Consider the following 23,725-nt stretch of genomic DNA (forward strand, 5'->3'; position numbering starts at 1 on the left):
ACCTCTCCCTTCCTCTCTCTCTGAAATCAATAAAAATATATATTTTTAAAAAAGTACAAATCTCAAAAAGTCCTGCTTAGATGCAACCACTGACCATGTTTATGTGTCCCTCCAGATTTTTTTCTAAGCAAAGATACATTTAAAGAGTTGTATTAGGTTATTTTATAACCTGCTTTTTCACTTAATTATACATCATAGATAATTGTTTCTAATGACTGCACAGATTTATTTTTATGTTTATATCAAATCCATTAACTAATCATCTATTGCTGGATATTGGTTTTGTGTGTGTGTTTATATGTGCTTATATATTTCTCTATCATGTGAATTAACCATAATTTACTTAAACATTTAGCTATTTTTGGATATATAAGTAATTTTTCTTCTTTTTCTTTTTGTTGCTGTAATTAACAATGCTTTGAAAAATATTCAGGCATATGGCTTTCCCTATATTTTGAATAATTTCCTGGAGTGGATGTATTGGGTCAAAGGGCAGGGACATTTTATGATTCTTGGTTTGTATCACCAAACTGCTTTTTCAAAGGGTTGTTTGTTTCAATTCAGATACTTCCAGTAATGTGCTGGTACTAGTTTCCACCTCCCACCCCACTACCCAAAGGTGGTAGATGGACGGGGGATATCATCCCTAAGAAGCTAGCAGCAAAGGAGGTGTCATATGGACTCAAGGGGACAGGACAAGCGCATGGGAGAAGAGGAGAGAGTGAGCATGGGCAATGGAAGGAAAGAGGAAGGAATGATCAGAACAAAACATTTTGCCTGTAATTCTTTCCAATTGGAAAAGTAATTCATGCTCCTTGTAAAAAACCCCAAACTTCTCCATAAGTGTTTACATTTAATATTGAAAGTCCTCCTCGGATGACAAGCTCTGCTAACAGTTTGGGTATATTCTTGCAGATTATTACTTCTCTTTACAAACATTAATGTATAACTTGTTTTGTTTTAAAAGAACCGGCTTCATACTATACACACCATAGTGCAACATTCCTACTGGAGAATAGATCTTAGGCACCTTTGGAATGACTGCTTTAAGTGTGCACATCATTTTTAGTTTAAATAACTAATTAGAATAGAATGAGATGCAATAGTGTCCATTTCCCCTGCCAGAGGGTTCACCCAGTCCTCCTCAGCACTCTCCTGAGAGGGACAGGCCTTCTGCTGTCTCTTTTTCCCTTTTCCAGCCAGAGGTACCCCAGGGGACAGCCTCTGGCCAGTGCTTAAAGGGTCAACCCCAGGCGGCCCGAGGACCCTCTCTGTCAGCCAGTAGCTGCTCACAGCCCTCTGGGGGCCTCAGTTCGTCCTTCCTTGTCGGTGGCTCCAGGAATCTCCTTGCCTAACGATCAATCCAACCATCGTTGCAAAAGTCTCACGCACAGGCAGAACCAAACCTACTGCCTCAGGGCAGGACTGGCCTGGCTTTTCTGTCTTTTTGGCCTCTCTCTCTGCAGGTCCGGCCAACAAAGCCAAAGGGACCTCGGCAGTTCCAAGAACACAGGCTGGCTCTTCCCCAGCCTGTCTAGGCTGGCGGGTGGGGGGTGGGGGTGGGGGGTTGTCCCACTCCTGCCTCGAGGCGTAGCCCTCACGTGAGGCCTGCAAGCTTTGGGCGCCTGGCCTGACTCCGCCTCTGCAGAGCCCCTAGTCAGCCCCGTGACTCAGTTTCTCCATTTACTCACGAGGGCCTACAGCGTGAAACATCTGTGTGGAATGCGGAGGGTGCCTCCGACGGCTTCTCCAGAGTGCGAGCTCCCAGGCGGAGCCCCAGAGTCAGGCACTGACGCCGCCCCGGGAGCTCCTTCGGGTCCCGCCCTGCCCCGGCCGCGGGGAGTCCTCGCTGCCCGGGGTAGCAGTGCTCGGCCACGTGCGCCGGCAGCAACGCTGAGGAGGTACCCGCCCGGGACCCGCCCGCCGTGGTTCTTGAAGGGCCCAGACCTTGGAGAGGTTGCCGGGGAGACGACGTGTGCTCACAGCCGTGCCCACTGCCTGCCGCCTGACGCAATCCGAGGCGTCCTTGCTGCATGCCGGAGCTGGGGAAACCTCCCTCGCTGTTGCATCACTGGTGACCGGTTTGCTGCAGAGGTGGAGCCGAACCAATCAGCGGGCGCGATGGGCAGGGGGCAGGCCGCTCAGTTACCCACTCACAGGGCCAAGCGGTTAACCGGGAAGCAAAATCCAAAGGGGATTGGCCAAAAGGGGATTTGCCCCGCCCCAATCACCGCGGCAGCTGGCCGCGGGGGGCGGTGCCGGCCGACCGGAGGGTTTAAAAAGGGCCTTGGACGGGTCCGCGCAGCTGGAGCGACTGAGCGGTGCCAGGCCAGGTGTGCGCGTCCGTCGGTCCTTCCGTGCGCGCGCCGGAGACCTGCCCGGGAGGCCGCCGGGGCCAGTCCCTGTGCCCGGCACCATGAAGCAGGAGTCCGCAGCCCAGAACGCCTCGTCTGCCTCGCCGCCCGCCTCGCCGCCCCCCCGGGACAACGGCGACCCCCAAGCGCTGTGGATTTTCGGGTATGGCTCCCTGGTGTGGAGGCCCGACTTCGCCTATAGCGACAGCCGCGTGGGCTTCGTGCGCGGCTACAGCCGCCGGTTTTGGCAAGGAGACACCTTCCATCGGGGCAGCGACAAGATGGTGAGCATTAGACCCTATCCGCGTGGATAGGGGTGGGGTTGGGGACAGGACAGGGGGCGCTGGACTGTCCAGGGCTGTCTGGGCAGACTGTGACTCCTTGCTGATGGGGTAAATAGGTAAACCAGTGCCCGGGATTGTGGCTTAAATTTTTGTGCCCAGTGGATCTTTGTGTGATGGCTGGAGTGTGTGATCCTGTGTTGATGGGTATTTCTGATTATCTGTCCGGGACATTGCCCTGTGTCTATTTCTCCTGCATTCATGCATCCCTCCCTCCACACTCCCCTGGATGAGTGGGGCTCTCTGAGGCCTGTGCTGGCAGGGTTGGTAAGTCCTCTGGCACTGATGGCAGAGCTGATTCCTAACTTTGTCTTTTTCAAAATCTTTCCTTCCTTCCTAGCCTGGCCGTGTGGTGACCCTTCTTGAAGATCATGAGGTAAGTGCCTGAGAGAAGAGAGGGACCCTGGGGCCAAGCCTTGAGGGGTGCCAACAGACAGTTCATGGGGCTCTGGCAAGGAGGCACAGGAGGCACCTTCGGGGCAGCGACAAGATGGATAAGATTAGATGTCCCTCTGGCAGAAGGAAAGGGTGGTGTAGCTCAGTGCTTCTTACAAGAATTTCCTGAGGATCTTGTTAAATCCTCACATTTCTGACAAGTTTACAGGTGATGCTACTGGTTCTTAGACCACAATCTGAGTGGTGATCCTGACCACCCTGCAGCTAGACCACCTTGTTATGAAAGGGAGAAGGTGGGCTTGATCTATTGCTATTAGATGGCTCATCAGCCCTCCTCCCACCTCCCTTATAGAGCAGAGTCCTGGGGTGGAACCAGCAAGGAGCTGTTGTGACTGACCCCTGTGCTCATGTTTCCTCCTAGGGCTGCACTTGGGGCGTGGCATACCAGGTGCGAGATGAACAAGTGAGCGAGGCTCTGAAGTACCTGAATGTGCGGGAAGCAGTACTCGGTGGCTATGATACCAAGGAGGTCACCTTCTACCCGCAAGATACCCCTGACCAACCACTCAAAGCATTGGCCTACGTGGCCACCCCACAGAACCCTGGTTATTTGGGCCCTGCGCCTGAGGAGGCCATCGCTACGCAGATCCTGGCCTGCCGTGGCTTCTCTGGCCACAACCTTGAGTACTTGCTGCGCCTGGCGGACTTCATGCAGCTCTGTGGGCCCCAGGCACAGGACGAGCACCTGGCAGCCATCGTGGACGCTGTGGGCACCATGCTGCCCTGCTTCTGCCCCACTGAGCAGGCTTTGGCACTGGTCTGAGGGGCTGTGCCCCTGCAGGGAGTGCCCACGTGGACGTGGGGGTCAGATCCCCACTCCTGTGCACACAGACAGACTTGGTACAGCTGGAGTCCACTAAGAGGACTCAGTGGGCAGTGGGGGCTCCTCTCCCTAAGCCCCTGCTTGTCCATCAGTCTCCAGCTCTCCTGCCTGACACTGACTTACTACTTGAAACTATTTATTGCACCATGTTGGTGTGGTGGGCAGGGTGGGGGGCCTGCCCTGGACATATGGGCCCTGCTGAGCGGTGCCCTACCACAGGTGCCTGACCAGATTCCCCTCAGTGTTGCTGCTAACCCCACACCACCCAGGCCTCCACCTCCCCAGGGAGCCTCCAAGAGCCTTGACCATCTAAACCCCTAATCCCCAAACTAACCATTCCCTAGCCCTAGAAATACCACCTTTGAAAGGTTTCAGCCTGCTGGTGAGAGACAGGAGGGAGTGAGGAGAGGAGGCCCTAAAGGAATTGAGGCCCCTTTCAGCCCTGTTCATCCCCCAGGTCCCCAGGGCAAAGCTGGATCTGGAGCCCTGGCATAGCTGCTGAGGCTGAGCCTGTACCTCTGACCCACTTGGCTTTGTTTTCCTGTCCTGTATGTCTGTCTGTGCTAATCCTATCTGTCTGTCTGTTTATTCCTGGGAAATCCGTCACTATAGGCCCTGGTGCCATCCCAGTCTGTCCTATACTGTTACCCATAAACTGATCTCTTATTATCTGTGCTGTGCTGGAATATGGTTCTTTCTTTAGGTGGGGGGTTGGGGGGAGTGAGGTGGTGAAGCCCTGGAAGCCGCATAAGAGGGGAAAGGGCTCCCTCTTTGTCTCCATCTCTTTCTCCCAGGGAGCAGGAAGCTCAGCAGGCAGGACTGCCAAGTTACATGACTCCCATGGGCACTGTTCATGCCTTAGTGCACACAAAGAACACCACTGAGTCTTGTAGAACTCAGCCTGTGCAGCTGTATTTGGCAGCTTTGTGAGCATTGTTGTTGCCACTGACCTGGTATCCTGTGTCTCCTGCCCCAAGGAGGCTGGCAGACTTGGAGCTCAGACCAGGTCTTTCTCCTGGGCTAGCGGCTGCCTCTTCCTGATAGTGAGGCTTGACCTCTGGCTTCCTGTTAGAGGAGCATGTGGGTTGGGGTAGGGGCATGACAACTTCCGGGGCACTGCTGACAGCGAAGACCTGTGGCCTGGAGGAACTGGTGGCCCTTTGACTTCTGAGGTCCAGGTACTCACTGTTGCTTTCTCTGGGGTGTGGGTTGTACCTTCCCTTTTACCCTGACCTGCCAAGGGCCCCCAATGGAATGAATTGCTGGGGTGCCCTCTGGTCTACTGCTTGTTCATCCATGCCTGTCCCTGGCTACCCCTCCCCACCCTTACCTGTAATCAGGCACAAACCCCAGGCACAAATCTTTGATTCCAAGATCTCAGCCTGACCCTGGGTTCCTCAACTGGGAACGGCCCCTCAGTGGGCTCAGCCTCTGATCCTGGACCTGCAGAATGGGTGAGGCCCAGATGAGAGACTTTAACATCAGAAGAGCCTGACTCCAACCCAGCCCCTTTCTTCACTGGCCCAGTGACCTCCAGGAAAGTATTCAGCCTCCTGAGCATTAGTTTACGCTGGGATGCTGAGTGGTATGTGTTACTGTTGCTCTTGTTGCTGGTCTCCTGAACTGGTCTGGGTGTCCCCAGAAGGGTCAGCTCCAACCACGTTGAGCAGTGTTGTGCCTGGGGAGTGTGCCCATGTGTTGGCAGCCTCATGTCTTGGCCATCGATGGGAAAAGTGTGGAGTCTAGTCAGGCTCTTCTGGGAGCTCAGTCAGGGCAGCACAATAGGAAGAGGCAGGGGGTGGCAGGGAGCCCTGGGTGGCTGCCTCTTGGACCCCTATGCCTGAGGAGGGCCAGGCGGCCAGTCTGGGTGCTCAGAGCATAGCCCTGCTCTATATGAAGTGGGGTGGGGAGGGCAACCCATTTATTTAGCAAGTATTTACTAAGCTTCTATAGGCCAGGCACTGATCTAGGCATGATGGATACAGCAGTGAAGAAATCCTTCTCCTCGAGGAACTCAGAGCCTGGAAACTCTGAATGGTGACTATTCAGCATGAAATGTGCTGTGATGGGAGGAAAATAGGGTGTTCAGCTTAGAAAGGGCTCCTGGCCCGGAGGGGCTGCTCAGGGAAGGCTTTCTGGGGGAGGGAATGATAGATCCGAACCCTGAGCCTGAGAAGAGCTCTTCAGTGAACAGAGACAGGGAATATAGCTTGTGCTAGAGAGGGAAGCAAGGTCAGACCAACTGGGACAGAGTGGCATGGCAAAGGGGACATGGGGCTGGACAGGTGGCAGGACTGCATCCCGCATCCTGCTAGCCAGCCTGGTGACCTGGCCTTGAGTTTATATATATATATATAAATATATATATATATATATTTATATATATATATATATATATATATATATATATTTTTTTTTTTTTTTTAAAGAAGGAACGCTGGCTGCTATGCCAGATTGGAGGAGGAAGGCCAAAGGGAGGCCAGGGAGAGATGCACTTGGCCTGTGCTGAGGTGCGACATGAACAGGAGGGTGGATTTGAGAGCAGCTTAAGGGGTGAGGTTGGCAGGATTCGGGTGTGACTGGTGATGAGGAGAGTGAGGTAGAGAAGAGAGGGCCGGGGTTCAGAGTTGGGAAGGGCAGGGTGGAGATCTGCCCGTTGCTAGAGGGGTTGAGTTGAGGGTGCTGATGTGCAGCAGCGTCACCCACATGGATGTTTAGGAGGCAGCTGACTATGTGTATCTAAGACTCAGGAGAGAAATCTGGGCTGGAGTTAGAGATTTGGAGCCATACACATTTAGATGGTGCTTGAAGCCCTGGGAGTAGAGAAGAAAGAGACCAGGGCCTGGCCCAGCCCTGAGGCCCACAGCCCTGGTGACCTGAAGTGAAGCAGGAACAGGCAGATGGAGACCTGGAGGAGAACCAGGGGGCCAGCTACAGGTGCTGAGATGACAGGGACAATGAGGACAGGAGTGTCCATTGGATAAAATGCTGGAGGTCCTCAGTAGCCTCCGTGAGAGCAATTTCAGAAACAGTGATGAGAAGCCAAAACAGGGCTGAGGAGCCAGTGAGAGGGGAGGTGACAGCTCTCAAGAAATGTGGCTGCAGCTCCCAGCTGGCATGGCTTAGTGGTTGAGCACCAGTCTATGAACTGGAAGGTCATGGTTCCATTCCCAGTCAGCGCACATGCCTGGGGTTTCGATCGTGCAGGAGGCAGCAGATCAATGACTCTCATCATTGATGTTTCATTGATGAGTTGCATTGTTATATATTTTTAATGTCTGACAATGGAAGCAGCTGGATTCTCATCTCTTCTGCATTCCATCTTTTGCAAATCCACATAAATAGCTCTGGAAAACTCCACTGCACACTTGTGAGAAAATGACAGTAAAAAGGCAAGTGACCTTTTACTATTATTATGAAACTAGTTTTGACCTCACAGACCTCTCGGAGAGGGCTTTGGGGATCCTCAAGTGTTCCTGGGCCATTTTCGAGGATTTCTGGTATAGGATCATTAAAATATTTTTGATCCTAGCCAATTTGGCTCAGTGGTTAGAGTGTCTGCCCACAGACTGAAGGGTCCAGGGTTTGATTACCTCATTTGCAGGCTCTATCCCTGGCCCTGGTTGGGGTTCATGCGGGAGGCAGCCAATCGAAGTGTCTATCACATGAATGTTTCTCTCTCTTCTTCTCCCTCTCTCCCTCCCACTCTGAGAAGCAATGGAAAAAATATCCTCAGGTGAGAATTAAAAAAATAAATTTTGGGGGAGTTTCTTTTCAAGTTGGAGGAATTCAAGCAGGATGATGGGTGGTATCAGACCTCAGGCTGCAGCATTGAGGAGTTTCAGAGTCAGCAAAGATCTCAGAAATCATCCTGCCCATCCCTTGAGGTCATCCTTCTGGAGAAACAGAAGCAAGTAGGAAAAACCAGCTAGTTCAATCCCTGTTTATTGAGTCTACAAAGGCCACAGGGCCCTGGACCTTCAGCTGCAGGAGACAGCCAACCACAGAATCACCCTCACAGCTGATCTGGGATAAGGGCAACTCCAGCAGCTCGGGATGGGGCAGAGGTGGTCAGGTGTGGTAGGGTCTTAAAGAAGCCTCAGGAATCCATGTAGAGGGGGCTTTCCAAGTTTGCAGGGCTGTCTCCAGCAAAGGAGGGAGCAGCACAGAGTTTGGGAATTAGCTATGCAAAGGGAACATTGGGGACCAGGCTGAAATCTACTCCAGAGTCAGTTCTCAGAGGAAGTTGTAGACTTTACCTTGTAGGGAAGTTGAGCTCTGTGGTGATGTTTTTGTTTCTTCGTGTGTTTTTCCTCCAAGGAAGGGTCTTTGTTTTTGTTCTATTTGTTTTGTCTGCTGGTTGAGCAGAACTTGCGTTTAGGCCTGAGCTTAAGGAGGCTGTGCTTGTGGCCCGGGAAAGGTGGCTGATGCTGTGAGCTTGGGGAGAGTCTGCTGTAACATTCCAGGCAGGCGCTGGGAGGGCTGAACCAAGGCAGAACCCCGGAATGTGGGGACATCTGGCAGTCTGCGGCAAATGGGGACAAGCAAGAGGGAGAAGACTGGGGATCGCAGGGTTTTGCTGAGAGGGGCATGGACAGTGCTGGGGGACATGGGTGAACAGTCTGGCCTCCATGCACCCTGTAGTGCAGATAGGCCCCTAAGGGTTCTCCAGGTTACCCCCACAGTTCCCAGGAAGGACCACATACCTCTGGGGGTTGTCGTTGCCCTGAAGACAGTGGTGGCAGCCATGTCAGTCATCAGAGGAGCAGAGGATGTGGGGAGATGGACTCCAATGAAGGAGGCCTCCCTTCTTCCCCCAGGCCTGGCTCTAAGGAGGGTTGGATGCTCCAGGCTGTGAGTCCCACTTCAGTGCCCAAGGACAGCTTAGGGGAGGCAGTGGTCACAGGGAGTGTACCTGAGCAGAGCACAAGGGCCAGCCTCCCACCCAGGGCTGGGGGACCACACATCGCAGTGTGGCCAGGACACGCCTGTTGTCCTTGAGTAATTATTACTTTCATTCTCAAAAGCATCCAGGTTTGGACAGTAAATTGCATGGTGGCTGTGGAAACTGGGACCGAGCAAGGTTGCTTTATCAGGTGGCTATCAGAGTGGGTGACAAAGGCCCCTAATCAGTCCTGTTCTCTGTCCTCGCCCTACGCCCTGCAGCCCACGGAGGCCACTCTCCTCCGCCCTTTCCTGGTTGCCCTGGAAGAGTCCCCACCAAGCCCGCCTTCCCGGTTCAGGCCTGCCCCTGCCCTCACCCTGCCCAGGGCATTTCCTTGGGCTGAGGGAAAGCTGAACACATCCTGGGGCTCAGCCACAGAGCTGCCCTCTGGTCTCTGGTCCTTCCTCTTTCCTCTGCCCTGTGTCTGCCCCTCTTTTTTTAGCCTAGGACCCCCACTGCACACTTTCCCTCACCTGGCACCCAAGCCCCTTCCTTGGCTCTGTTCTGGATCGTGCCCCTCCCTGGACCACTGACCGACCCAGGCTGAGCCCTCCCCTCTCACCCAAACTTGGTCCTGAGACCCAGCCTTCTTTCTCACACTTCCTTCCTCACACCTCCACACATGCTGCTTCCTGTATCCCCCCCATGCTCCCTCTTTCCTGGGGTGGTTATGACCTTGACACTGACCCCCCCCTTGCCCAGTGTTGTGCCCTCCCTGGATATTCATTCTCCACATAATGGAAAAGGCAGCTCTGTCCACGACTGTCCGCAATGACTAATTCTGACAGCAGAACTCAAGGCCCTTGGGATGAGCTGCTTGCTGGCCTGGCCCCTTGCTCTCCCATCCAGCCTCAAGCCCCTCTGGGGCCCTCCATCACCCCCCCAGTGTCCACACTGCCTGCTGTCTCCTCCCACCGCATGCTATTTCTGGCCACCAAGCCTTTGCTCCCACTGCTTTCTCCACCCAACAACTTTGCCCAACCCTCTTGTATCCTTCAGGACTCAGCGCTGGCATCATGCCTCCAGAAACTGCTGCTGCCACCCCCTGCAACCCCCCAGCTGGCTGGGGCCCCTCCTTTTACCCATCCCCTCTGTTTTGTGCCCAGCAGGTTGTATTGGCATGATCTGCTTGCTTGCAAGTCTGTCTCCATTAAACTGACACACACCCCCCACTCCCAGGGCAGGGACTGTGTGTATCCCAGCACGTAGCACAGCTTTGGGGCCCCACAGGAGCTCAGGGGACCTATGGGAAGTGAGGTTTAAGGAGACACCCTTCTGAAAGCAATGTCACACCTCCTCTTGCAGGGTAAGACCCTGTGAAAATTTCACTCATAGCCATGGGAGAATGCCAAGCTGCCTACCCAGGCTAATAATCTGAAAGTTTATGTGCACCGGCCAGGAATGTGGGGCTGGGGGCCACTGGGGCAAGGGCAGACCAGCCAGGCGTGGGACCTCCAGCGGGGGCCTCACCAGGGCAGCGCGGACCCACGCCAGCCACTGCCATCGGGGCTGGCCCGTCTGTCAGTCAGTCAGTCAGAGAGAGGCCAGCCCTAAAGACACACTGACGGAAGGCTGCCCCTTGGCAGGCATATCGAGGCAGGGTCCACACCCTTGCTAGTCCTCCCCACTGTGGGCACTAAGCTGGACGGCTGTTTGCGCCTCTCTCGGGGGGGGGGGGGGGGGTTGCTCCCTGTCCCCACAGGATGGGGAGCTTGTCCTTCCCAGGCACAGCCTGAGGGTGTTTGTGACTGGGGGAGAAAGGGAACAGTAATATATCTACCTGTGGCTTTCCCCCACTGCAGTCAAAGCCTCCGGCCAGGCTCAGCCCCTCCTAGGCCTAGTCATGTCTGGGCCAGGTCAGGAGGGCGGCTCTGGCTGGGAGAGGTGGTGAGTCTATACAGGTAAAAGCTGATGACAAGCTGCTCACGTGGAGTGCCTGAGCCATCTGTGCACAGGAGCAGGCCCTCGCCCATGGGGGTTTCCACAGGAAGGGGGACCCAGTTCCTGCTCAGAGGCCACTTGCAGCCCTGAGAGGCATGATTTACACCGAACAGATGGGAGCTGACCTGACGGAAGCCTGCAGCCTGCCTGCGACGTGCAGGACGTCTTCTTGCCTTGTCTTGCCCCCTTCATTTCCTCATTCTGAAAGTCTCCTCTCTGCCAGCTCTAGCCTGGCTAATTTGTCACTTAGATTTCAGGGATCATTTGAGATATCACCTCCTCCTGGAAGCCGCCCTGAACCTCTTCTACCTGACCACCGAGGCCCGACTTTGGGCCCTGCCACAGTCTCTGACACTTGCGCTTTGCAGTTTTGATAGCACTGTGCTGCTGGCGTTTGTTGAATGGAAGGCCACTCACTCAGCAAGAAGGCACTAGTGAGGGAAGGATGGGGGCTGTCTCCCCACATGAGGGACTATGCAGTAGTGGGGGTGGGCTGGGGGGGAGGGGAGGAGCCAGACTTACCATGACACCCCCACCCCAAATCTCCCAGGACCTCATAACCTGGGCAGGGCATTGAACTGCTGTTTAGCTGCAAAGAAAGAGCATTGGGCTGAGATCCAGAGGTTCCAGTCTCTAAGCTCCTGGCACTTCTCTTTCCGGACTTCCATCTCCTCAAATGTAAAATGAAGGGCTGCACCAAAAACCAGTTCTCACCCAATTTCAGTGGTTCTTCTTTTTTTCAGGAGGGACATGGGCGTGGGCGTCAGAAGGAATGGGTGAGACCAGGGCTCCATGAACCCTGTGAGTCCTGGTCAGGTTATCTAATATCTCTGATCTGCAGTTTCTTCCTCCCTACAAGCAGGACTGATAATCATAACTACCCCTCAGATTCTTGGGATTAGAAGTAGTATTGGTAAAAAACACTCTATATACTTTAAAGTTCTATGTGAATGTTGGTTATGATTATTATTTAACACTATTATTTTTCACCAACACCTATATAGTTACTCGAATATCTGTAACCTCACTAGAGTGTCAGCTCCATGAGAGCTGGAGCCAGCACCTCCCTGTTCATTGCTGTATCCTTGGTGCTCAGCACAGAGCCTGGCTTATCTCAGGCCTTCCAAACATATCTGCTAAACAAATAAGTGGATAAGTGAGTTGACTTGGATGAATGACTATATAAATGAACTCTTCTCAATTAGCAGAGCACTGAACACAAATCGGGTTGACTGGGGCGAAGGGAGAAAGGGAAAGGGGAGGAGGCAGAGGAGGAAGAGACTACTCCCCGGGCTGCCCAGGCTCTGCCACACTGGGGAGGGTCGGAAAAGAAAGGCAAGAGGGGAGATGGCAAAACAAACTAGGGGCAGTGAGGGGCTGCTTCAAAATCTGCCGGGCTGGGTGCCTCACAGGTGGCCCCTCTGCGGTCAGTGCCTCCTTCTACCTCTCACTGTGTCTGTCCTGCCAGCGAGCTGGGGGGCAGGAGGAAGGAGGGCTGGCTGGAGCCAGGCCATTCTGGTTTGTTTATCAACAGCACAGTCCCCTGGGTCATGACATAGTCAGCAGCATCTGACCCAGCTAAATATATCTCCTCCCCTGGCTGGGACCACACAGCCAGCCCCTGAAGGCCAGTGACCACCCGCTCATCCCTCTGGGTTGTGCCCTGGGCCTCCTCCTGACCCCCGGGGCCTGTGCCCCCAGGGAGCCAATGGCCGATAGGGGTCAAAAACAAATGCAGTTCCCGGCTGAACCCAGGCAAGCAGTTTCATTTGGACAGAGTTAGAAGACTTAAAGCTGGGAAAACACTAACTGTCCAGCAGTAGGACAACCAGATGGCTCATCTCCCTCCAACGGTAGGTTTGCGGTCATTACAAGTGTTTAGAAAGAGTATTTACTAATGTTAAGAAAACATTTGACTCTCTTTACAGCTCTCTCTCTTTTTAATACATCCCTATTGATTTCAAAGAGAGGGAGAGAGAGAGAGATAGAAACATCAATGGTGAGAGCCATTGATCGGCTGCCCCCTGCACGCCCCCTATTGGGGATCAAGCCCACAACCCGGGCATGTGCCCTGACCGGGAATTGAACTGAGATCTCCTGGATCCTAGGTCAATGCTCAACCGCTGAGCCACACCCAGGGGGCTACAGTACGCTCTTAACATTACTACTCTTAACATTACTCATTTTATTTTTTATTTTTTTAAATATATCTTTATAGATTTCAGAGAGAGGAAAGGAGAGGGGGAGAGAGAGATAGAAACATCAATGATGAGAGAGTCATTGATCGGCTGCAGCCCGCAACCCGGGCATGTGCCCTGACTGGGAATCGAACCCTGATCGCCTGGATCCTAGGTCGATGCTTAACCGCTGAGCCATGCCCGGCCAGGCTTAACATTACTCTTAACTAATGTTAAGTGGGGAAAAAACAAAAATCATGAATAAAATCACGTCTTTTAAAAAGCATAGAAATGTGTCTGGAAGAACCAGAAACTGTCAACACAATTTACCACCCAGGAGGAGAACTGGGGGCCAGGGAATGGGATGGGAGAGAGACTTTTTCTTCTTATGCCCTTTTGTATGCTTTTTATTTTGAACTTTCCAAATTTACTACTAATTCATAAGTAAATAAGTCAAATATATAATAAAATAAAATACAGATCTGCAGAAGAAAAGGTCTGTGCACAAAGAGGTGCTAGAAATAACCCTCGAGGTAAAATGCACTTATTTGGGTGATGGGCCATTCGGGAGGCTCCCTCTTCTACCCAGAAGAAAAGCTGGCCCTATGCCCAGGTAAAACAGAACATCAGCCTTGGAAACTGGAGCAGGGGTCTATCAATATTCAGAATTTAATTTGAGGCATGAAAAAAGACATAGTTGCCTTAAAATATCCCCACGATGTCTGAAATTCCGGCCCATGCCCTTGCCTGAAGTGCAGCTTCTCTAAAGTCCCCATGAAAACATTAAGTTGAGCGATGTGTTACCACGTTATGGAATGAAGGGAATTGAAATAGGAAAATACACTGTAAGAAAGCTTTGATTGTGGGAAATATCTTACTTTCTTCTTTGCTTTTGAGTTTTTTTCATGAATTCTCCTTAGAAACATATACTTCTTTATGAATAGTGCTTATTATAATTATATATAAAATAACATCATCACAGTAGGAGTTTTAGAAAATACAGAATGGTGTAAAGAATTAAAAATTCATTCACAATTTCACCACCCAAGAAAGTTTACTTCCTTTTCATTCCCCCTCTTACGACTCTGCTAAAAAACATATATACATACATACATAAGTGAGAACAGAATTGATCACACTTTATTTTTTGTCTTACATTTTCACTTAAGATTAAATTGTGAGCATTTTCCCATGTCATCAAATATTCTTGAAAATATGTGTTTTAATGGCCATCTAATATTCCACCATATTGATGTACAAAGATATATTTAACCAGTCCTATAATTTCCATTGGCATTGGCATTTGGGTTGTTCCCAGTTTTTTGCTCGGCTGATTATGCTGTCATGAACCTTTAGTATTAATTGCACATAACAGAAAATCCAGTTCAAACGGGCTTAAGCAAATAGACGTTGTTGGCGAAACTCGAAAGTTAAGAGGAGAGGCCCTGGCTGTGTGGCTCAATTGGAGCGTCATCCCATACATCAGATGGTGGCAGGTTCGATTCCCTGTCAGGGCACGTACTCAAGTTGCAGCTTTGATCCCCTGTGGTAGGCAACCAATCGATGTCGCTCTCTCACATCGATATTTCTCTCTCTCTTCCTCTCTCTAAAAAAATTTAAAAAGTATTAAGAGGAAGGGGGCTTCGGGAAAGCTCAGTCATGGCTCCTGCTCCATTTTCCTACAGTTCTCACTTTACCCTTCTGGGTGGCAGCCTCACCTCAGGTTGGCTTCTCCTCAGCACCTGGGGCAATGAGTTTTCATGTTCATCCATGTTTTTCTCTGATTGGCCAACTTGCAAAAGGATAGCTGTGAAGCAGGGTGACTGCCTTGGGCCCGTTCCCTAGCCATTCCTTGACCAGGTCATTGTGACAAGTTGCATGGGTGAGGGTTAGGTCTATTCCTGTGGCTCTTACAGAGTGTGGGAAGGGCAAATGCTGAGTAGACAGCCAGAAAATGTCCTCTGTTGCCTTGCTTCTCAGAGTGGGGCCTGTGGAGCAGCAGGCTCCATGTCATCTGGGACAATTGGAAATGCAGAAATCCTAGGAACCCCCCAACACCTACTGAATAGGACTCTGCCTTTTAATAAGAGCCCCACTCAGGGGATTGTGCATTAAAGTTGAGAAGCCCTGTTTTACTTGACTACTCCCTGGAACTAGATCTCTAAAAGTAGAATGGCTGGGTCAAAGGGCAAAGGGTATATTTCTAAAATTCTTTTTTTTTTAATCCTCACCTTAAGATATTTTTTCCATTGCTTTTTCAGAGAGAGCTGGAGAGAGAGAGAGAGAAACATCAATGTGAGAGAGACACATCGATTGGTTGCCTCCCACACGAGCCTTGACTGGGGCCAGGGATCGAGCCTGCAACCGAGGTACACCTTGGCTGGAATTGAACCTGGGACCCTTCAGTCCGCAGGCCGACACTCTAACCACTGAGCCAAACTTGCTAGGGCTAAAATTCTTGACACATATCATCAAATTATCCTATATAAGGCCCCATCAATTTACATTCCCACCCTGGCATCTGGGTGTATGAGGCCTAGAGCTTATGCAATTTGGGAGAGCCCTCTTTAAGAAAAAGAATACAGGCCCGCCAGGCGTGGCTCAGCGGTTGAGCATTGACCTAGGATCCAGGAGATCGAGGTTGGATTCCGGTCCCAGCACATGCCCGGGTTGCAGGCTTGATCCCCAGTAGGGGGCGTGCAGGAGGCAGCTGATCAATGCCTCTCATCATTGATGTTTCTCTCTCTCTCCCCCTCTCCCTTCCTCTCTCTAAATCAATAAAGATATTTTTTTTTAAAAAAGAAAAAGAATACAAAATTAAGTACAAAAGCTAATATTTAGAGTAACAACAGAAAAGCTCACAAATACTTCAAAAATCATAAAATAACATTGTTTCATTATCGATAGGTTGAAACATGAAATTGCCATATTTGTAGGATAAAAAAGTCACATATGCTTAAAAGCAAACATTTCCCTACATTTTCGGCTGCAGCTTCTCCTCCTTCTTTTTTCTTAACAACTTTGTTGAAATATAACTCACATACCATACAATTCACATTTTAAAGTGTAGAATTCAGTGGCTTTTACTATATATTCACAGAAATATGCAACTATCACCACAGTCAATTTAATAACATTTTTATTAGCCCAAAAAGAAATCTCACCCCCCTTACCTGTTACCCCCCCAAACCTCCAGCCCTGGGGAACCACTAATCTCTTTTGTCTCTATAGATTTGCCTGTTTTGGATGTTTTATAATCATATAATACATGATCTTTTGTGTTTGGGTTATTTCACTTAACATAATGTTTTCAAGTTTCATCCATGTTGTAGGATGTATCAGTATGTCATTCCATTTTATTGCTGAATAATCTTGCTCTGTATGGATATACCACATTTTATTTATCCGTTCATCAGTTGATGGACATTGGGTTGTTTCTACTTTTTGGCTATTATGAACAATGCTTCTATGCACATTTGTGTACAGATTTTGTGTTGATGTGTTTTCATTTCTCTTGGGTATATTCTTAGGAATGAAATTCCCAGGTCATGTATTAGTCAGGGTTCTTCAGAGATACAGAACCAATAGGGTTGGTCTCGATAGACAGATAGATGATAGATAGATGATAGATAGATAGATGATAGATAGATAGATAGATAGATAGATAGATAGATAGATAGATAGATAGATAGATAGATAGATGACAGATGATAGAGCATAACTGGCTCATGTGATTATGGAGGCTGACAAGTTCCAAGATCTATATACAGGATGAGTCAGTCAGTGAGCCAGGGACCCAGGAGAGCCAATGGTAGGTGTAGCTTGGTCTGAAGGCTAGCAGAAAGAGTTAATGTTTCAGTTCTAGTCTGAAGGCAGGAGAAAGCCAATGTTCCCTTTCAAAAGCAGTCAGCAGGAGGAATTTCCTCTTACTGGAGGAGTCAGCCTTGTTCTACTGAAGCCTTCAAGTTATTAGATGAGGCCCACCTACATTAGGGAAGGCAATCTGCTTTACTCAGTCTACTGACTTAAATGTTAATTTCATTCAAAAACAACCTCACAGAAATGCCCAGAATAATGTCTGATCAAATGTCGGGGTGCCCTGTGGCCCAGTCAGTTTGATATATAAAATTAACCATCATAGTCATTTACTCTTGTATAGTCTTTACTTTTTTCAGGGACTGCCGAACTGTTTTCCAAGGCACCTGCAGCATTTTATATCACCGCAAGCAATGACTGATTCCAATTCTCCACATCCTCATTGGCACTTGTCTTTTTTTTTTTTTTTTTTAATTCTCATCCAAGGATATTTTTCCCATTGCTTTTCAGAGAGAGTGGAAGGGAGGGAGAGAAAGAGAAAAACATTGATGTGAGAGACACACATCAATTGGTTGCCTCCCACTTGCCCTTGGCTGGAATTGAACCCGGGACCCTTCAGTCCACAGGCCAATGCTCTAACCACTGAGAAAAACCGGCCAGGGCAACACTTGTCTTTTTTTTTTTTTTTAAATATCTTTATTGATTTCAGAGAGAGGAAAGGAGAGTGAGAGAGAGAGAGAAACACCAATGGTGAGAGAGTCATTGATCGAGCCCGCAACCCGGGCATATGCCCTGACCAGGAATCAAACCCTGATCGCCTGGATCCTAGGTTGATGCTCAACCGCTGAGCCACGCCCGGCTGGGCAACACTTGTCTTTTTTATTACAGCCATCCTAGTGAGTGTGAAGGACTGCATATTCTTTAATTGCCTTTTCAAGCAATAATGATACTGCAATTTTACTTTCTATAAAAACAATAGGAAAAAAATGTTTTTTACAGCATGTTTCATATTCATTTTTTATTACTGAGAGTTTTAGAATGTGTCCTAGTGCCACCCCTGTAACTTTGTCAGCGATGCCTGTTCAGGCTAGGTCTTGCTCACTGATCTCAGTAGGCATGGTTTCCCTCACTGCTCTGGTGCCCCCAACCATGCCAGTTCTTGGGGGGCTTCTTGCCATAAAGCCTGGGTCAAGGTGGAACAATATCTTGTTCAGATCATTCTCCTTGGGGTTGACCATGGGGTCTGGACACTGGATGAGCGCCACCAAGTGCAGATTATCACTGGGGGTCGAGGAATAGCCCCAGGACCACCTCTTCCAAGAAATAAACGGGCTCTTCTAGGCTGGAGCAATATTCCATGCCACCTGTGCAAAAAGGGACCATACAAAGTGAGATGCCCTAAAGCTTAAACTACAATGGTTCACAGTAAATCAGCCTCTGATTTCACCAGAAGTTTGTGATAAAGCCCATTTATTGTATCTTCCCTCAGCTCTGGCTATTGTCATTTAAAAACAAATCTCAGCCAATCTGATAGGGAAAGCTTCGAATCTCATTGTTGTTTTATTTTACATTTCTTTGATTATTAATGAGGTTGAACATTTCCCTGGAAGATTATTAGCCATTTGCGTGCACACACACATTTTCTATTCACGTACAGGGCCCAGCACATAGAAGGTGCTTAATAAAGAAATCTTGAGTAAATACATTTGCCAATTTCCCTTTGGCATGCTGTGTCTAACAGCGGTCCATTTTAATCTGTTCTTTTCTTCCATAATTGTATGGCAGCCTCCTTTGCAGTTAAGTGGGTGTAAAGCTCTCTGAGAATGTGAACCAAAGTACTGTGAGCCTTTTAAGGGTCTAACTCTTAAGGCAGCAGGTGAGCTCCTCCCTAGTCTTTCTCCTTCCTATAAGATGTTTCTGCAAACCAGCATTGACCATGCAGATGACAACTAAGCATGGGGATGGTAGAGAAAAAAGATGGAACCTTAAATGATGGTGTAGAACAGATCCAAATTCAAACTCTATGTGAGATATATGGATTTATATCTTATTTGAGCCATTGCATTTTAGGGTCTCTGTTACAGCAATGTGTGCTACTCTAACCAATGTAAGCAGTGATATTATTTGATCCGAGGAGTTATGGCCCAATCAGTGTGAAAAAGCATAGGGACTTGGACTCAGGCATAGAAAATACTAGGTGCCCAGGAAGCCGAGTTGAGACAAGGTGGTCAGAAGGAACTTGGGCAAAAAGGTCACCGCCCTTCCTCTCCCTACTCAAAAATGCAGAGGTAGCTGATTTTATCTCCCTTCTAACTGCCTGCTTAAACTACTGACCCGAATGTGCAGTTCATCAAGGTTTGATTGTTACCGGACCTTCCTAGGGTGGGGTAATAAGCAAACTGCCATCTTGCCCACACAGCGCAGGTGCAAGCATAGTTACCAGGCAACACAGCTGGAAAAGGAAGTCACCCAACTCTGAAATAGAAAATTCTATAAGCCTACCTTTTCCAAAAAAGCCCACCTTTTTGCACAAGCCTGCTTTGCCCCCAGCCAATCAGAGCCAGTGCCTGTGCCAGTTCAGAGGAACTTCTTTTCCTCTGTGCTACCTCCCTTGTGCTCGAGCATAATCTTAATAAAATCTGTCTGGAAATTTCTTTAGCATTTCCTCTTGCTTTCCATCTTGGGGAACCCAAGAACCCCAATGTCGATAAACAAGTATACATTTGCAATTAGTCCCTCGCGATGACCAGCCTGTTCCCACAAAGATAAAACAGAGGAGGGGAGAAGATCAGTAGATCAGTTTCAATGACACTGGCCTTTGAGATCACCCATTTCATTGTCCTTGCTCTCACTAAACTTAAATGATGGACTACATTTGCTTACAACACCTTCAGATTGCCTTCTAGTGGACAGCATGCACCAATCTATCACCTGGACCCCTTGGCAGAACTGTTCCTAGGTATTTAAATTTATCAATACAGAGAGAGAGAGGGAGAGAGAGAGAGAGAGAGAGGGAGATTCAGCAAGATTTAGTGAACTTGTTCAAACCAGAACACTCCTATCTAGAACACTTGGTTTATCTGGAACATTAAGGTACTGGAGCCCAGTGGAGGCCCAGAAGACAGGCACTGAGCTCAATTACTTTATTCCTAGGAGACCCCAAAATTCCTCCTTCAGAGTACCTTTCATTGGTTCAGAAGTTCTGAATTAGGTAAATGGTTTCCAAGCCCCCAAGAATTTGGAAAAGGTAAGTTAGAAGAGGGAAGGCTGCCTCATATCAGCACAAAAACACTGAAGTTGCACAGTCCTATTCAAAGCAGACTTAATTGCAGCAGAGTAGCTGTCAGCATCATTTAGTGTTGGACACACAGCAGTCACATCACAGTGAACCTTAGCACCAGACGCTCACCTGACCCAGGTCCCTGGGATAGAATATGTTCAGTATCATTTGTTTAAGCAGTGACATTCAAAAACATCTCTCAAAGAGAGTTCTTGCCAAGATAAATCCTGATGCTTCAAATAATTAAATGTCAGCTCTCTGAAAGACTTAGCTATTCAGAAAGGTTCTGGATAACAGTTTATGCGCCCTCTTCCAAATCCATTGGGCAGAGGGCAAACTGAGACTATTGTGCACACTGCCCCCAAAACCCCTGTCCCCTCCCTCAAACTGCCCTCCTCAGACATTCCCAGGCAAGTGGCATCATGACTTTTCAAGAGTGTGTCAACAAAAATTACCAACCTCAGGTGGGGAAAGAGGAAACATTTTATTCAGCTGAGAGACTTTATTCAGCTGAACAGTTTGCACACCCAGGAAGCACAGCCTCAGGTGGAAACTGAAAGTGCGCTCCACCAAGACAAAGGGGAGGCTGCCTTTTACAGAGGAATTTCCCGCCCAGATGCTCAAGTGGTCCACTTTTACGCAAATGAGGCGTCTAAATTTGTACAGTTCTGGTTGATCCAAGTTGTGCAGTTCTGAAAGCTCATCACGGAGCAGTTCTGATTAGCTGGTATAGATGCAAATAAGGACATAGTTGCGCAGTTCTGACTGGATGGGCAAGTCTCAGTAGAAAGATGGAACTGGGAACTCCCTGATAAGGGCTGACTCAGGAGGCGGGAGGTTGAAAGCTGTCTATGGCATTTCCCTGAAATGCAGGGTACACGAGAGGCCTCTGCCAGCAATGGCTGCTAGACTCTGGTTACAAATTTGAGCCCAATTAACTATGAGGGGTCCTTCTTGGTAGATATATTCCTTCTCAAGGTTCACAGGTACAAGGAGTGGAGCCGCTCGGGGTCTTCCAGGACCCCTCACCTGGGAAACAGGAAGGGAGCCTCTTTCCTCTTATTTGGTAGCAGGAACAGCCACAAGTGGGCCTGATTCAGGGTGGTGTTTGTGGTTGGGTGCTGGTTGCAGTGGAGGGGGTGAGACATTCTCCCAGAGAGCTGCTCTTGGGGCCACCAGCTGGCTGGGGGAGCTTAAAAAACTCCCCACTGGCTCCTTTGACCCTCTGCACCCCTGCTTCCTTTTTCTCTTCAGAGGCTGCTGCAGCCCAATCCCAATCCAGGTGAGACTCAGAGAGGCCACCCTCGCCCTTGGGGCCAGGTATTTCTTCTTGAGCTTTGGGTCCCAAGACAACAAAATCCCAAGGGCAGGTAGGCAGAGGCACAAGCCCTGCAGAGGTGCTCACAGGAGCACATTCCCCTGCGTTTTGGGAAGAAACTCTTACCTAAGAGTAGAGAGGTAAGAGTTAGGGAGTCTGTCACTCAGGGATCCTTGTTTCTCTCACTCAAATGCCAAGAACTGTAGACCCGGGACTATGTGAAAACTGTGATATTACCTTGAGCTTTGTAACTTCCTACGTCCAGTTCTGCTTTTACTCAGTATCCTTGTTTTGATGAGCAAGAAAACCCTTAAATAAAAAAAAGTATAAGGCTCATTTGGAGCAGTAGCTAGGAGAGAACTAGGAGTACAAAATAGAAGCACAGAAGAGGCCAGGGGCCCGGTGATAAGGGAGGGACCCAGCTTCCTCAGGGGCCCTTGACACCCTCAGGCATGTCTTCCCTCCTCCTCCTCCTCTTCCCTTCTGCCTCTTCTCACACCCAGTCCTGGGCTCTGGCCACCTGGGATTAGCATATCTATAGCCCAGTCCTGGCACTGTTTGCCCAGACATTTCCTGGGTGACAAATGGGTAGGATGTTCCTGGGTTGAAATAGCCCAAGCTCCTGCCACCCCATGGTCCTCAGGAGCCTCCATGCAGAGCCCTCTACCCCAGGCAGATGCCTTTCTTAGCACCATTTACTACCATAGAGCAAACGCTTGGGCACATGGTTTCAAGACAGCCAGAGGCCCTGCTTTCTCTAGAACAGACCCTGCCCTCCCTACACCCTCTGCGTCTAAGTGGTTTGAATGTGCATCGTGAAGATGGCTGAACTGGGCAGCTGGCCTTGACCACGGCTGCCTCCCACATTGTGGTGGCTTCACCACACTCCAGTCTCAGAGAAGCCTGGGAGAGCAGCCAAGTTTCTCTACATCCCAAGAAGGGCTCAGGAATTTGCTCAGAAAGACTGATTCTGAGGAATCAGGTGGTCATGATAAGAAGACACATACAGCAGAAAATAGTGAATCCAGGGATCATGGACTCTCCAGTGAATGCCAGCAATTAGAGGCTGCTTCTTAGTGGAGGCCACACAGGACAGAGGGACAGCAGCAGATCAGAGACCTTTTCTCATACCTAATATGTCTAACAGAGGTGCTACCCAGAGGAGAAAGGCAATGGAGAAAATAATGAATTGACAGTTTTTTGAAATTTAATGCATTTACTTAAACCAAACTGAAGATATATGTAGGGGAGCAAGAACTCAAATGCTCCATGAATTGCCAGTTAAAAAACAAACCAACCTGAGAAAACACGTATGGGACCGAATTTTCCTGGAGATGTTAAGATTTCATTCTCTGTCATCAGGTGGATTGAGTAACAGGAAAAATTAAGTTGTATTTCCCCTCACAGGGCTGCCTGGCTGGGGTGAGGGGGAGACAGAGGTCAGAGGGCGCCCTAAGGCCTGTTATTCCAGGTGTGGTCCAAGTACTAGCAGCAAGGCCATAACCTGGGATGCTTTAAAAATTCAGTCTCAAGTCTCACTCTGTATCTTCATTTTAAGAAGATTCCAAGGTGACTCACATGCATATTAAAGTTTGGGAAGCATTGCCTTAAGGGATGATTTAGAGATTTCAATGTTTTTTTCTTACAGCTTAACTCCTCATAAAACCTTTATGTGGCAGTAAAAGAAAGCAGAGCTCCTCTGTTCCATTTGGGAGGCACATGGACCTTTAGCTCACCACTCACAACAGCCCTTGGGGTACACCTGAGGATCTCTGAAACCTGAGGCCAGCTAAAACCCACTCATCTTGCCCAAGCTCCTGTTTGGTATTTAAGGGAGCTAAGACCCATTTCTAATGGTAGGTGATCTGCCATGAGAGGCTTAAGTGAGGCTTTCCAGATGGAACATGCTGGCAGACACCAGGGCAAGGCTGCACAGAAAAACTGTGCTCACTGCTAAGTTCAGATTACCAGCCTCCTTGCCCAGCCCAACTCTTAGGGCCAGACAGGCCCAAGCAAGGCCAGAAGTGGGTCTCCAGAGTCCTGGGTGCTTCAACAAAGCTTTCGGCACAGAAACTGATATTAAGTGTAGTGCAGGCCCTGCATTTCCAGGGCTGCTCATACAGATCCACAATCTCCACCATCTTAAAATCCACTTACCTAGGACTCCCAGAGCTGGCTCAAGTGGCAAGGTGACCCTGGCTGAAGGGTCGGCCCTCACTGTGATGCAGCTCACGACTGCACTCTAGGACTGGGCTTGTAGGCTTCCTAGGGGCC

General features: G+C 49.4%; 1 protein-coding gene across 1 annotated transcript; it reads left to right on the plus strand.

The window, feature by feature from the left end:
* The first annotated feature begins 2,305 nt into the window (after window positions 1-2,305).
* Window positions 2,306-4,643, plus strand: CHAC1 (ChaC glutathione specific gamma-glutamylcyclotransferase 1). Its single transcript, XM_081150276.1, has 3 exons — window positions 2,306-2,638; window positions 3,036-3,071; window positions 3,513-4,643. Exons 1-3 carry the CDS (start codon window positions 2,417-2,419, stop codon window positions 3,912-3,914), a joined length of 660 nt encoding a protein of 219 aa, XP_081006402.1. The 5' UTR covers window positions 2,306-2,416; the 3' UTR covers window positions 3,915-4,643.
* The last annotated feature ends 19,082 nt before the right edge of the window (window positions 4,644-23,725 follow it).

The sequence above is a fragment of the Miniopterus schreibersii genome (assembly GCF_964146895.1).
Source record: "Miniopterus schreibersii genome assembly, chromosome: 1".
Taxonomy (NCBI): Eukaryota; Metazoa; Chordata; class Mammalia; order Chiroptera; family Miniopteridae; genus Miniopterus; species Miniopterus schreibersii.